This window comes from Anas platyrhynchos, chromosome 24 (genome assembly GCF_047663525.1).
Source record: "Anas platyrhynchos isolate ZD024472 breed Pekin duck chromosome 24, IASCAAS_PekinDuck_T2T, whole genome shotgun sequence".
Taxonomy (NCBI): domain Eukaryota; kingdom Metazoa; phylum Chordata; class Aves; order Anseriformes; family Anatidae; genus Anas; species Anas platyrhynchos.
The window spans coordinates 1,131,898-1,146,062 of NC_092610.1; the positions used below are offsets into that span (position 1 = coordinate 1,131,898).

The 14,165-nt window shown below is 60.1% G+C and overlaps 2 protein-coding genes across 3 annotated transcripts; both read left to right on the top strand.

Annotated features, from left to right (window-relative positions):
* Positions 1 to 601: 601 nt before the first annotated feature.
* On the top strand, positions 602 to 8,998 carry TXLNA (taxilin alpha). The gene is made up of 11 exons (XM_038167380.2): positions 602 to 845; positions 1,242 to 1,391; positions 2,420 to 2,758; positions 2,926 to 3,017; positions 4,004 to 4,174; positions 4,576 to 4,770; positions 4,923 to 5,042; positions 5,342 to 5,416; positions 5,965 to 6,057; positions 6,434 to 6,529; positions 6,675 to 8,998. Exons 2-11 carry the CDS (start codon positions 1,274 to 1,276, stop codon positions 7,023 to 7,025), a joined length of 1,650 nt encoding a protein of 549 aa, XP_038023308.2. The 5' UTR covers positions 602 to 845; positions 1,242 to 1,273; the 3' UTR covers positions 7,026 to 8,998.
* Positions 8,999 to 11,026: 2,028 nt separating this feature from the next.
* On the top strand, positions 11,027 to 14,140 carry IQCC (IQ motif containing C). Of its 2 annotated transcripts, XM_038167384.2 has the most exons (5): positions 11,027 to 11,376; positions 11,574 to 11,717; positions 12,255 to 12,594; positions 12,809 to 12,927; positions 13,173 to 14,140. In XM_038167384.2, the coding sequence occupies exons 1-5, from the start codon at positions 11,266 to 11,268 to the stop codon at positions 13,212 to 13,214; spliced, it is 756 nt and encodes a 251-aa protein (XP_038023312.2). In that variant the 5' UTR covers positions 11,027 to 11,265; the 3' UTR covers positions 13,215 to 14,140. The 2 variants fall into 2 exon arrangements, with proteins under 2 accessions (XP_038023312.2, XP_038023313.2); XM_038167385.2 differs by lacking the exon at positions 11,574 to 11,717.
* Positions 14,141 to 14,165: the final 25 nt, after the last annotated feature.

Consider the following 14,165-nt stretch of genomic DNA (forward strand, 5'->3'; position numbering starts at 1 on the left):
CTGGTGGCACCCACGAGAAGAGCTCCAGGGGAGCTGGTACCTGGGGGCGGGCTTTGTTTGCATTGCTACTGATTGGAGTCACAGAACTGTTCAAGTGCTGAAACCCACCCTCATCGTTACTTGAAAGCTTTTTTTTTTTTTTCCTGTGAGAACACGCTCTGAGTTCTGCATTTTCTTTATTTTTTTCCGACCTGGGGTGGGGGGGGGGGTGGTTTAAGGGCTGTGTGGTGCTGACTGCGCCTCACTTCGGGCTTTACTCCAGTCACATCATGTACATTTACTTCAGGCAAAGAACCCAAATCTCTGTATTTTTTATATAAAAAAATATAAATACGCAGGGAAAGCGGCCCTGTGAGGCGGGTAAGGGCCGTGGGGGGGCGGGGTTGAAGGCTCGGCCGGGCCCCAGCCCCCTGTGAGGGCTGCTGAGGGGGAGGGCGCGGGGCACGCCGGGAGTTGTAGTCCTGGGAAGGCCGCGGACAGCCCCCGCGCGGGGCACGCTGGGAGTTGTAGTCCGCGGGGCTGCCCGCCGCGGCTGCCGCTTCTTGCCGGCGTTTCCCGGCAGGCCCCGCGGTGCCCGTCGCTGATTGGGCGGCGGCGCGGGGCGGCGCATGCGCGGTGCGCACACGGCGAGGGGCCCGGGCCGGAGCCGCTTCCTGCAGCGCGGGGACCGGGACCGGGACCGGCAGCGGGGCTGGGGCCGGCAGCGGCGGGGCCGGGAGCGGCGGCAGCGGGGCCGTTCTCCTCCCCTCCCCCTCCCCACCGCTACACCGGAGCGCTTCGGCTGCTGGCCGCTGATTGGCTGAAGGAGAGAGGGGCGACTACGTCACGCCGCTGACGCCACGGGGGTACGTGCGTGACGTCACCGCGGGGCCGGGGGGGGGGACGCGGGGTCACGGGGGGGCGGCACCGGGGGCGCTGCCCCCCCCCTCCCCTCCCCCCCCCCCCCAGCACGGGCCGGGCCCGGACCCCCCCCGGGAGCAGCGGCCCCACGGGGAGGTGGGGGGGGGGCAGGAACCGGCCGCGTCCCGGTGCCACGGAGCTGCCCCGGGGCGGGGGGGGGGGGCTGCGGCCTGTTAAACCCCCGGGCTGGGCCCTGGGGACATCGCAGGGCTTCATCCCGTTAAACCCCGGGGCTGCACCCCCTTAAAGCCCCGGTTTCACCCCGTTAAACCCCTGGGTTTGGCCCCGTTAACCCCCCCGTTAAACCCTCGTTAACCCCCCCCCCGTTTCTCTTCCTCCAGGACTCGCTGACACCGAGCGGGCGCAGGCGGCGATGAAGAACCAAGGCGGGGAAGCCAAGGCAGCCCCGCGCCCCGCGGGCTCCTCCGTGGCCGGCGGCGCCCTGCTGCTGGAGGAGGGGGACACGGCCGAGCCCACGGCGGCGCTGGAAGGTGGGGAGGGGACACGGGGATGGGGCTGGGGGGTGCACTCCCTGCCTGGAGGTGCGGGGAAGCCCCGAGGGAGGGTTCCAGGCCTGGAGGCAGCGGGGCTGCGGCTGCTCCTGGTGAGGGAAGGGTGCTGCGCTCACCCCCTGGTGCTTGGGTGAGGGCAGGTGTGGTTTCGGGGGCAGAAAGTCCTGGTTTCCTGCAATTCCTGCATGCACGTGGGTCTGAAGTAGTTCCTGCTGCTTTTCCGAGGCGTGGAGTTGATGCTGGTGTGGAAATGATGGGGCGTTCATCGGGCTTAAACCCCCAGGGTTCCATATAGAACGTGTCAGCCAGCCCTCCTGGGGGTAGCCTTGAGCGATCTGCCCTGTCGTTAGCACTTGGTAAAAATAATTCTATGGAAGACAAAAAAAAAAAACAGTAATTGGGGGGGTGCTTGGTTAATGTTAACCTTAGATTCTCACACCTCGTAAATTGTGATGTAGGAAGTGCCCAGTGGATAGAGGTAGCTTAATAATAGAGTTAACGGAGTTAATTTAATAACCCAGTGCTGTAAATTCTCCCTTTGGGGGACCTTTGGAAGCACAGAGGTGTGCTGAGGGATGTGCTGCCTGCTCTTCCTCACGTGTCTGCTGCTGGGGATGAGACGCGTTCGGTCTGAGCCAGTGCAGCTGCTCCTCTGTGTGGGAAGAGGGAATAACCCAAAAGCTGGGCTCTGGGGAAATCTGCAGGCTGCTCCTCTGAGGGAGAACTCGTGCACAACCTGCTTGTGCTAAAGGCTGGCGGGCAGGGGGCAGATCTTGCTCTTGACAGATGTCAGGGGCTCGGTCATGCTCTGGTGATCAAAGGAGAGGCTGCCAGGAATGCACCTCCATTGTCAGGGCCTCCTCCTGAACAAAGCGCCTTGTGCTGCTGGAAGTTCAGCCTGCCCCGTGCCTTGGGGAGCTCGGGGAAACCTCTCCCTGGTGTCTCTGGGGAGCAGAGAACAGGCTGCGTGGGGGCAGCGTCATGCTTTGTGTCCGCGTCTCCCACAGCTCCTCTCGCGCAGGAGGACGCCAAGTCCTCCCGGCCTGCCGTGCGTGACGTCTCTGAAGAGCTGAGCAGACAGCTCGAGGACATCTTGAACACGTACTGCGTGGATGCCAGCCAGGAGGGTCCAGGCGAGGACGGCGGGCAGAGCGAGCCCACGGAGCAGGAGGAGGCGGAGAAGTGTCGCAGCGAGTCCCCGAGGAACGGCGAGCAGGAGCCGGGTGGCCCCGAGATGAACGGGGAGAAGGAGGGCACCAAGGGGACGGAGGAGTTCCGAGCTGGCGAGGAGTGCGGGGAGCGGGACCAGAAGAAGGCTCAGGAAAAGAAGAAAGCCAAGGGCCTAGGTAAGAGCTGCCCTGCGGTGGTGGTGCCGGTGGTGGTTGTGGAGTTGGGAGCTCTGGCCCGGGGCAGTGACGGCTGCGAGGCCTGCTTTGTCTCTGCCTTTAGGAGGCAGAATTCTGCGTGAGTTATGTTTACTTTTTTTTTTTTTTCATCCTGTGTCTCGTTCCAGGCAAGGAGATCACTTTGCTGATGCAGACGCTGAACACCCTGAGCACTCCGGAGGAGAAACTAGCGGCACTGTGCAAGAAATACGCTGAGCTGGTGAGTCCTTGCGTCTGCGTGCCAGGTTCTGGGGCAGAGGGAGGAATGCTGCAGTGAGCACCAGGGAGCTGTGAGGCAGACGATGGCTGCAGATTATTTTGCTCTTGGTGTTGATAGGGACAGTCCAGGAACACGCCTGGAGCTTTCTAGTGTATGTTCTGGGATCTCTGTGGTGCTGGATATCCAAATATCAGAGGGCAGGCGTTGCTTGGTCAGGCTGGGCACTGTTGTTTTGATGTTCTGTAGAGGTGTCAGCAGGGACAGGAGCATTTTTGACAGATCTGCATGTAAGAGGACTTCAGATACGCTTCCTGTCTGTTCCTGTAAGTGGGAGCTGCATCTCTTGCCCATCTTGTCCTGGTGGCCTGTTCTGCTGAGCCTGCGTTCCTCATCTCTGCAGGCAGGGCTGAGCCGTGAGCTGGCAGGCCCAGCTGTGACAGGACCAGATGCATCTCCTGTCTCCACCGCTCAGTCACTGTGTTTCTGTTGATAACTTCGTAGCAAGAAGTGGCTGTTTGGCAGAGCCAGTGTGCTGCTAGGTGCGTGTTGCAGAGCTGGGCATGCACACAAAGCCCTGTACGTCTCTCGTGGGCCACATTTAACCTCAGCACGTGCTGTATTCAGGGCAGAGACACATGGGACTGTCCCTGTGCATGGCAAGGGGTCGCGTTCAGGTTTCCCTGCGTGTGGCCGTGTGCTCAGAGCTCTGCTCCAATGAGCAAATTGTGCGTGGAGATGCTGGAGAAACGTGTGAGTCTGTCGGGTTCTGGTAGGATCCCAATTCAGGAAGGAGAAAGGCCCAGTCCAGGGGACTGTGGGCTCTGCATCAGCTCTGTTCTGCTCAAAACCAGAACCTTTTGTGTTATAAAACTCCCGTTCTCTTACGGTACACAGAGAACTTCTTTGGTCCCCCTGTTCCCTCGTACAGGCACAGCTTTGCCCTGGTCTGTTTTGCTACATCTGTGCCCTTTGCTCTCCTGCCCTAGCTGGAAGAGCACCGTAACTCCCAGAAGCAGATGAAGATCTTGCAGAAGAAGCAGACGCAGCTGGTACAAGAGAAGGACCACCTGCAGAGCGAGCACAGCAAGGCCATCCTGGCCCGCAGCAAGCTGGAGAGTCTGTGCCGTGAGCTCCAGAGGCACAACCGCACCCTCAAGGCAAGTGTCTCCTGGGTGCTGCTCCACGAGCTGCTTCCTCCCGAGCACTCAGATCACTTGCTGCAGGGCTGGGAGCCTCTTTGGCCAGCTGACCTCTGCCTGTGGTAGCCCACAGCCTGATGACTTCCAGAGCAGGCGTTTAGAATTGCTGTTAAACCTTTACCTTGCAAGGGAGAGGAGGGCAGGGGGCTGTTCCCTGTTGTGTTCCCTGCAGAAATGCCGGGGAAAGGCCCAGGGCAGGCTGAGGAAGGGGTTTTCAGGCAGTGGCCCATGGTTCCTGACTGACTGACAGCAGGAGGAGGCTGGGTGGGCTCCGAGCAGCACGGCGTGGGCAGGTTCGCTCACCTGCCTGCCCGCGCAGAGCCTGACGTGGCCCCGCTGTCTCTGCCCTGCTCGTGCAGGAGGAGGGTGTCCAGCGTGCCCGGGAGGAAGAGGAGAAGAGGAAGGAGGTGACCTCCCACTTCCAGGTGACTCTGAACGACATCCAGCTCCAGATGGAGCAGCACAACGAGAGGAACTCCAAGCTGCGCCAGGAGAACATGGAGCTGGCGGAGCGGCTCAAGAAGCTCATCGAGCAGTACGAGCTGCGGGAGGAGGTGGGTTGGGGCAGCCTGCTTTGCCCCACGGGGCGTGTTTCTGCGCAGGGACTAGTGGGAAAAGGGGCCTCGGGGCTCTGGGGTCTTCCCTCGGGATCTCTGCCACCCCAGCAGGCCCAGCGTGTCAGTGACTGGTGGTGTTCCCTTGGCAGCACATCGAGAAGGTGTTCAAACACAAGGACCTGCAGCAGCAGCTCGTGGACGCCAAGCTCGAGCAGGCACAGGAGATGCTGAAGGAGGCAGAGGAGAGGCACCAGCGGGAGAAGGACTTTGTAAGTCTCGCAACCAGTCTGTAACAGCTCCGAGCACTTTGCTTTTTGCCTCGTTTGTGGAGGTTTTTTGCTGCTGGGTTCCCAAACGCAGAGCCCAAGCCAGATGAGGCCATCCCAGGCCTGCTGTTTGCCCAGCAGTGACTGTTCCCCAGCTGCCTCAGGAGCACGGCTGGAGTCCCCGCTCTGCTCTCGGTGTTTCTCCCAGCCCTCTGCTGTCTCCAGGCCGAGCCTCAGCTGCGCAGCGCTTATCAGGAACTTCCCCTGGTGGCAGCGGGGTAACTGCTTTTGTTCTTCCCTAGCTGCTGAAGGAAGCTGTGGAGTCGCAGAGGATGTGTGAGCTGATGAAGCAGCAGGAGACCCATCTGAAGCAGCAGGTGAGCTACCTGGGCTGTGTGCTCTCAGCCTGCTTGCTCGTTTGCCTGCTAGTTTGTTTGTTTTCTCTTCCTTTCTCCCTCAGCGGGGAACAACCTGAAGTTGCTTAATCTGGAAAACAAAAGGGCAGGACTGTTCCTGGCTTTGGTATCGGTGTGTCTGTGTCAGCACAGTGTTTGCTGAGACCTCTTTCAGCTCTTCTGCCTTGTGGGAGAAAGGGGCCTTGGTTTTACCAGCACGTTTGGCAGTGCTGGGAGCAGTTGGGTGGTCATGCTCTGCTGAATCAGACCCAGCAATGCTTCCTGCTGAGGCCAGGAGATGTTTGCAGAGCACATCACTCTCTGAGGATGTTTTCCTAGGAAAGGAGAAATACTGCTCCACATTTTCCAGTACCTAACGTTGGCAGAGCAGCCCCATGCTGCTAGTTTGTTTGTCATAAAGTTCAGTCACAAGATAACTGGCTCACTTCTTGGCTAAAACCTCCCCTCTCCCGGGAAAGGCTGTCGGGAGGTGCCGTGGTGAGGAGCTGTAACCCCGTCTCTCCCTGCAGCTTGCTCTCTACACAGAGAAGTTTGAAGAATTCCAGAACACCCTTTCCAAAAGCAGCGAAGTGTTCACGACATTTAAACAGGAGATGGAGAAGGTGGGTAATGCTGTCGCTGCCTGGCAGAGCGCGTGTGGGCTGGAGGCACTGCCTGTCCCCTCGCTGCGTCTGTGAGCAGGATAAGCTGCAGCTCTGCTTTGTGGAGTTCTGCTGGCATTAAACCAGCCACGAGGTGGATGCTGAGCTTGTGGGGTGGCTGCTGCACCCCTCCTGAGTCACAAAAAGCAGCACTACCCCTGTTGCCTGGTTTGTTGTTACCTGCTTGGTGTTTCCCACTTGACTCTGACCACAACGAGGCAAGGAGATGTGCAGGGCAGCAGGGTCTCGCTGTCTGGGACAGCAGGTGCCTGTCTGTGGATACCTGAAGTGTGCCCCCCTGCATCACTGGCTCATTTGTTCCCTTTCTGTCACTTAGATGACTAAGAAAATTAAGAAGCTGGAGAAAGAGACCACCATGTACCGTTCTCGCTGGGAGAGCAGCAACAAGGCTCTCTTGGAAATGGCTGAAGAGGTGAGGAGGCTCTGGCTTTCTGTGCTGAGGCAGGCGACTTGCCTGGTCTTTTCCCCCCAAACTTCCCTTTGAGGTTTCATCTCTCTCCCTTTCTGCCTTCGTCCCCGGCGTGGTAAAAGTCTGAAAACTGCCCCTCTGTTTGCAGAAAACCCTGCGGGATAAAGAGCTGGAGGGGCTTCAGGTGAAAATCCAGCGCTTGGAGAAACTGTGCCGAGCCCTGCAGACGGAGCGCAACGACCTCAACAAGAAGGTTCAGGACCTGTGTGCCCACGCGCCCCGGGCAGACATGGACCTGTCGGAGCCCCTGAAGGACCCAGCCCGGGAGGGCTCCGAGGCGGTGGCGGGAGGTGCCCCGGCAGAGCAGCGCCTGGCTGAGGATTGCCTCCACTCGGGAAAGCCAACGCACGGCACAGATCCTGCGGAGCCGCTTGGAGAACTGAGCATAGGAGGCCTGGGGCAGAGTGGGACTGAGGAAGGCACTCAGGGCGCTGACTGAGCTCGCCGTGTGGTAGGCAGAGGTAGGGCGAGGGAGGGTAGCGCGAATGTTTCCAGACTCTGATGGCCCTCTCCTGGTCCTTGGACAGGTGCAAGAGGACAGCCCTCCCTGGGCTTCGAGATTTCCTAGCGTAGGTTTTTGGAGGGTTTTTAAATTTTTATATATATATATATGTGTGCGAGGCATATATATATATGGTATATAAAATCTGTGCAGGGCAACGTACACTTTATATACGAATATATATGGAACCTAGAACGACCCACCTCCCTGCGTGTGCGTGAATAACTAATATATGGAGACTCAACTGATTGTCCCTTTCACTAAAAGACCTTGTCATTGGCAGGCTGTGACTCCCCCAAAATCTAGTGCAGCTCAGGAAAGCAGGCGCATGGATCGGCCCCAGCCCTCCTCCGGCTCGTGGCACTGGGACAGCTGGAGGCTTCCTCCGCCTTCACGGCGATGCTCTCGTGTTGAGTGACAGCAAAAGAGTTGAGCGAGGGAGAGCAGAAGCGTTTCCCAGCTCTGGATTCTCCCTCCCTCCTCTGCAACAGGCAGGAGGGAGCTCCTGGACTTGCTGTTGCTTTGGCTGGCAGCTCTCTTGAGTGGGAGCCGAGCAAAGGAGGGCGAGAGAGGCCGTTCCTCCTCTGTGTATGGGTTTTGTGTATTGAATGGGGACAAAAAGAAGCAAACCGTGGACGCCTGGTTCACCCAGGCCTCCTGCAGGGTCTTTGCTCTTCCCAGAACCTGCCAATGTCTCGATAGCCTTATGATTCACAGTTGCCTCTTTGCTATACGCACATGTGCACAAGTGTATTAAACAGTTAATCCAAAGGTCTAACTCCCAAGTGTTTTGCACAAGCACGTGTGACCAGTTGTGCAAGGGGACGGGGAGGGCCTTCAGCTGAGCTCTGCCCTGCGCCGGGACCACCCCGTGGTGCTGAGCTGCTCCTGGGGGCGTTCAGGGGGCTCCAGGAGGATCCAACCCGGGTCTGCTCCGTGACCTGCTGAAGCCGAACCGCTGGGACCAGCACAGGCCCGTGCCGTGGGCCGGTCCCTCCTGCAGCCCCCTGCGGACCCTCCAGTCTGCACTGGTGCTGCCCGGCCCCCTCCTGGCCCTCTGCTTGGTCCCAGGTGCCAGCTGCTGCTGTGTCCGGGTGCCTCTGCCCACAGGACCCGACCCGCTTGTGCTGGGAGGGCGTTGAGAGACACGTGAGGCTGGCTGGCACGGGGCTTGGGGGATTTCTCCTCAGTTTCTCAAGACTTCCTCTTTTCGCTGTTGTTTTGGGAGACCTCTGCTTCCTTGAAACCCTTCCTGCAGCTTCTCTCCAGCAGACTTTATTTTCAGCATTGCCTTCCTTTCGCTTGAAGCTGAAGTGAGCCGGCCTGGGCCGTTCCTTGCGGTGGCTGCATTCAGTGGAACAGCTTTGGTTTCTTCTCTGGTGATGCAGCTGCTCTTGCATCTTCTCTCTGCAACTGTACAGTGCCCTTGCGAAGGACCTGCCCTGGGAGCAGCCTGCAGCAGGTGCCTCTGCGTCCCCCTTTCCTCCAAGGGAAGCCCAGCGAGTTCAGGTTTAATGAATGGGGTTGTCTACAGAGTCCAATACGGCTCTGTAGAGCCACAGTCCTGAACATCCACTAGGACACATTCCCTGGAGTTCTGTGGGGCTTTTTCCTCTAGCCCTGCACCGCCAGCATCGCTTCCTCCTGCATGGGGATGCCTCTGCCAGGAGCCTTCTGGAGCGAGTGAATGTAGCTCTGGCCCAGCGGGAGCCCCCAGATCCCCAGCAGCAGGGCTGGCCGAGGGCTGCAGCCTGGCTCTGGACTTCTCTTCTTGCTCTTTCAAAGAAAAATCTCACAGCAAGTCACCACCACCACCACCTTTTTTTTTTTTTTCTGTTATGGTACAGATAACCTCGGCGGGGGGCTGGTGTATGTATCTTGGTACCCAATAGAAATGCACCCAAACTCGCTGCTGCTGTCTGTGTTATTTCTTGGGCTTTGGGCTGCGTTTTGGAGCAAAATGGGGGGCTCTGGGGGGGGCTCTGGCTCCTGGGGTGGGAGTGGAGAGGCTGGGAGGGAGGCTTCAGGTGCAAACCTGCTGGTATGTCCCTGCCTAGGGGGAAGGGGTGGGGGTCTGTGCCCAGGACCCCCGGCATGGGGCAGCTCCTGCTGCTCTCTCCTGGGAGCTGGGGGGGCCCCACGCTGCACCCACCCTGGGGTCCTGCAGGCACAGCCCAGCGGGGGACCCTCCTGGCACGGTGCTGTCACCCCCCTGAGGGCTCAGCCCTTGGCATTTGCGACACCCCCCGATTTTGCCCGTCTCGGCAGCAGCGCCCCGGGGCTGTGCGGAGCCCGGAGGAAGTTCCCGTTCCCTTTAAATGCAAATCCCGGCCCCGGGGCTGGGGAGGCGGCCGGGCGCCTCCGAGGGACGGCCCGGGACGGAGCTGGGGGGGCCTGGCACAGGTCGGTGTCCCCGTCCCCGTCCCGCTGCTCGGGGGGGGGAGGCAGCCGGAGCCTGCCACAACGCGAGGGGCTCCCGCAGCCCCATCCCACCACCGCCGGGGGTCCAGGAGGAGCTTGGGGGGGTCGAAATATTCCGGGGAGGGCTCGGGGGGTGTCGGGTCCCTGCGGTGCTCTCAGCTCCGGCTCTCCCTTAGGGCATCCGGGGTCTCGCCCTGCCCCGCTGGGGCTGAAATCCTCTTTTCTTTTCTGCTTGGGCTCTGGGAGATGACGCTGGGAAGTAATCCCCGGCTGGGAGCTCCCTGGCTGCTTTTCAGGTCCCAGCCTCTGCCTTGCGCCCTGATGCTGCGGCACAGCCCGAGATAACGCAGCCCCAGCCCGGCCGCGGATCCCAGCGAGTGCGGGCAGAGCTCCTGGCCTCGGCCCTCCTGCTGCTGCTGAACCTCGCTGCAATCCACCGAGCCCCACCACAACTTCTGGAGCCCCGCTGCAGCCCCCCAAGCCTTGCTACAACCCACCAAGACCCACCAAGCGCCTTGCTGGGGGCGTGAGGACGAAGAAGCCCCCAGCTGCCAAGAGCCGTGCGTCCATCCTGCGTGGGTGCCTGCCCCGCAGCTCCAGGAGCCCCTCCAGGATGGAGGAGAGGAGGAAAAAGCGGAGCCCCAGGGCCCAGCCGGTGCCTGCCGGGGCCCCACGGCCGCTGCCCATCAGCAAGAGCGCGTCCTTCGCGCTGCCGCTGCCCGCACTGCCCTCGGCCCAGCAGCGCGCCAGGCCCCGGCGGTCAGTGCTGGTGGGGGGGACCCTCGGTCCCTGGGGCGCCCTCGGGTGCTGGGGGGCTGGGGGGGGTCTGGCGGTGCCACCAGCTGCGTGTTCTGCGCAGGGCGAGCAAGGAGAGAGTGCGGGCAGGTGGCACGGGGGCGGCGCGGGGGGCTCCGCTGCAGCACAGCTTCCTCACTGAGGTCTCCGATGTGTGCGAGATGGAGGGGGGGCTGCTCAGCCTCCTCAGCGACTTCCACTCGGGCAAGCTGCAGGCTTTCGGTGAGGGGCTGGGGGCCACGGGGGGGGGGTGCGGGGGGTGCACTGGTTGGGCTGTGACGGCTCCCACCCGTGGGTGCAGGGAAGGAGTGCTCCTTCGAGCAGCTGGAGCACGTGCGGGAGATGCAGGAGAAGCTGGCGCGGCTGCACTTCGGCCTCGATGTCTGCGTGGAGGAGCTCCCCGAGGAGCAGAAGAAGGCGGTGGCCGACAGGAACCTGGACCAGCTGCTGGTGCACGTGAGTGGTGTCTCCACGCCCCGTGCCCAGCCCTGCGGTGCTGGTGGGGTCCCCGCCGGCCCCCGGCCCCCCCATGTGTGCTGCAGCCTCTCCCTTTGCCTCCCGCAGCTGGAGGAGCTGAGCAGCTCCATGTATCCTTGGCGTGGGGTGGCAGTGATGGTGGTGGCAGGGGATGGATGATGGCACGGCCTCCGGTGCTTTCCCTTGACATGGACCCAGACAGAAGCTGCACCTGGCGGAGAGCCCTGGCCCCGAGGAGGCTGCAGCCTGACCCGGCACCATCCCAGCTGCGAGGAGGAGGCTGCTGCGAGGAAGAGGCCCCGTGGGACGGGACGGGAGCAGCAGCCACAGCCCCGCACGGGGAGGACCCCCCCCAGTGCCCCCACTGCAGGGCCGACGGCGGCGACACCTCAAGCACCCCCCTGGGGGAAAACAGCGAGGACCGGGCCCGGGCCCTTCCCCTTTCCCCCCCCTGCCCAGCCCCGCCGCCATCTTGTGGGCCCCCATGGCCGGGCGGGTGACGCCATCGGCCGGTGCCCGCTGCCCCGCGGTGATGGCGGCGGTGGCGGAGGCCGAGCAGTGGCAGCGGCTGCTGGGCGCCGTGACCCGCCTGCAGGTGGGGGTCCCGGGGGGGGGGGGGCACAGCGGGAGGGCTGGGTCGGGGCGCGCTGCCATTAAACTGACTTGGCTCCAGGCTCGGCCACGATCGTTTCTTACCCACGGGGGGCCGGGGGTGGCTCTCGGGGGGCTTCGGGGGTGGCTTTGGGGGTGCTGGGGGGGGGCGCGGGGCTCCTGAGGTGCCTCTGCCCGCAGGCCTGCGTCAGGGGCTGGCAGCTGCGGCGGCGCTTCAGGAGCTTGCAGCAGGAGTACGAGGAGGTGGTGAGGGAGATCGAAGGAGACCTGAGCGAGCTGCAGTGGACGGGACGGTACCTGCCGAGGCCCGTCTTTGTCCCCAAGGTCCGTGCCCGTGGCCACCGGGGGGGTGGGAGGGTGGGCTGGGGGCTCGGCTGCTCCTGGGGGGAGGGTGGACTGGAGGGTGGGCGCCGAGGATGGGCACCCCGGGTGATTCTCGCACTGTGCTGCCCCAGGGACCATCTCTGTCAGCCCTGTGCTCTATTTCTACCCAAGACAAAATGATAATTACAGAGCCAAGGCTCTGGCTCGTCCCATATTGTCACCAAATCCCTGGCTGCAGGTTCAAACGCCCAGCCTGCTCCTCGCCTTCTTGCACCCACCTCAGCCATTCCTAGCACACAGTCTGACCTGCTCCTGTGGTGGCTGAGTGCTGCTATTTAATGCCTTTGCTCCCTCTGGAAGAGAGACCCTTTAAAAATCTGTGTGCCCCAACCAGGGCATGTCAGTATCGGGGCAGGATTGCTGGGAACAGCAGGTGCCTGGCTGGGACCGAGCCCTGGCCCGCAGCACAGCCCCCTTCGGATCTTTCTGTTTCCCTCTATGTCTCTTTGTTCAGTTTGTCGCATGTTGCTCTTCTAGAATTCACTGCAAGGAAAGTGTTCAGCTGTACAAGAGTCTGTACCGAGTGACAAGGCCAGCACAGAAAAAACAGAGCAGGAGCTGGATGCTTCCGAACCGGAGCGGGACTGGGGCTGCAGCAGCAGTGTGAAACCTCCAGCCCAGCTGCAAAGCAAGGAAGACCCAAGCTCACCGGGTGAATGTGATGCGGCGAGACCCCCAAATCCAGGGGCTGAGGCAGATAAAAGCACTGCAAAGGGGTGCGGTGCCCTAGCGGAGAGCGAGGAGTGGCAGAACAGCAGCCTGTCATCCGTGTGGGACAGCACTGTCCACGAGTCGGAGTCCCTCGAAGCCTGCCTGGGTAAGGGACGGGAGCCCCTGCGCTCTGTGGTCAGGGCTGTGCCCTCTGCCCACGTGCTTTGAGCAACCTGGTGATGAGTGTGGGTGGCAAAGTGTAGGTCCTTGGGGAATCAAAATCTCGAGACTGTACTGGAGAGGTTCGAGAAACTCATTGCAGGACAGATGGTAGCTGCAATGTGAGTGTTCTGGTAATGGTTTCTTCCATTTCTCTGCAGAAATCCCACTTGAGGACATAAAGGAGCTTCCCCGAACTCGAGCTGGCCTCCAGTCCTACAGAAATCACTTGATCATGGAGCTGCTGTGGCTGCAACAAGCTATCGTCAGCCGTAAAAATGTAAGGGCCTGGCCCTGCCTCTTAGAATCATAGAATCAGGAATGATTCCAGAATCGTTCTGTACAGAATCATATTTTTTTCATTATTCTGTATATGGAATCTATTTCTATGATTCTATAATTCTATGATTCTATGGTCCTGGCTGAGTGTGATGACTTTGCTGGCTAATCTGCAAAGGCAGGTGCTTTCCTGCTTCTCTATATCTGGGATTTAATTGTTAACACTTGATTTTCTTTCTCTTACAGTACCTGAAGCTGAAACAGAGGCTGGGGACTCCTGACCCATAGAAAGGCATTGCCAAGTGTGGAGGACATTTGTGCTGGTGTGGAGGAGCAGAGGAGCTGCAGCACCATGGCATCACCTCGGGGACAGCAGTAGCCTGAGGGGACTCCAGCTCCATGGGCTGATGTTCTCCATGTCAGATGCATGGGGCAAGAAAGACATTTAATTTCTTTTAAATTTGAATAATTGGTCAAAGCTGGGGTTAATTGTCACTGCAGCTTGTGTGCCCTGGAGGGAGTCCCAGGGAGGCCATCCACAAAAACCCTGTTGCTGTTGGCAGAGCTGGGTGGTAAATTGAGTCTGGGAAGACTGTCTCATGCAGGAGATACTCTTTGGCCAGCTGATTGCTTGGGGTGGACCTGAAATGCCTGAAGACAACAGGTGCTTTTAATTTGTAGGAATAACCTCTTCTCCACTGAACTGTGGGTGACCCATACCAGTATCTGAGATGTATTTTTGGGTTGTCACAGCTCTGGGGTCTCCAGGTGCTCGTGGTAGGAACACCTAGTTGAAGTACTGAGTTAGGAGGGAAGTTTCCTAACGTGCAGCTGGTGGGGACAGAACATCAAACCTGACCTTCAGGAGGTGAGGCTTGGTTCCTGACATGCACGTTTCTGGCCGTGTGTGTGGCAGGATCACTTGGAGAGAACACCTCACGCTCCAGGGAGCAAGTAAGGAGTTAAGGGGTTGGTGCTGTGCTTTGAGAGCACTTCATTTGTAGAGATATTTTTTATTTTTGTTACCTTTGCACTAGTTCAGGGATATTAAATGTCCTTCAAAAGGACATTCCCACATGTTGCTCTGGTTCCTTACAGGGACGCTGAGTCTCACGTGCAAACACTCTGTTTCTATGCCCTGAGTGGGCGCTGTTATTGTATGGCAGAGATATCCTGTTCCTGATGACTGTATGTGAATAAAAAGCTTTTCTGCAGCTTGTCTCTGAATCTGCCTATTCC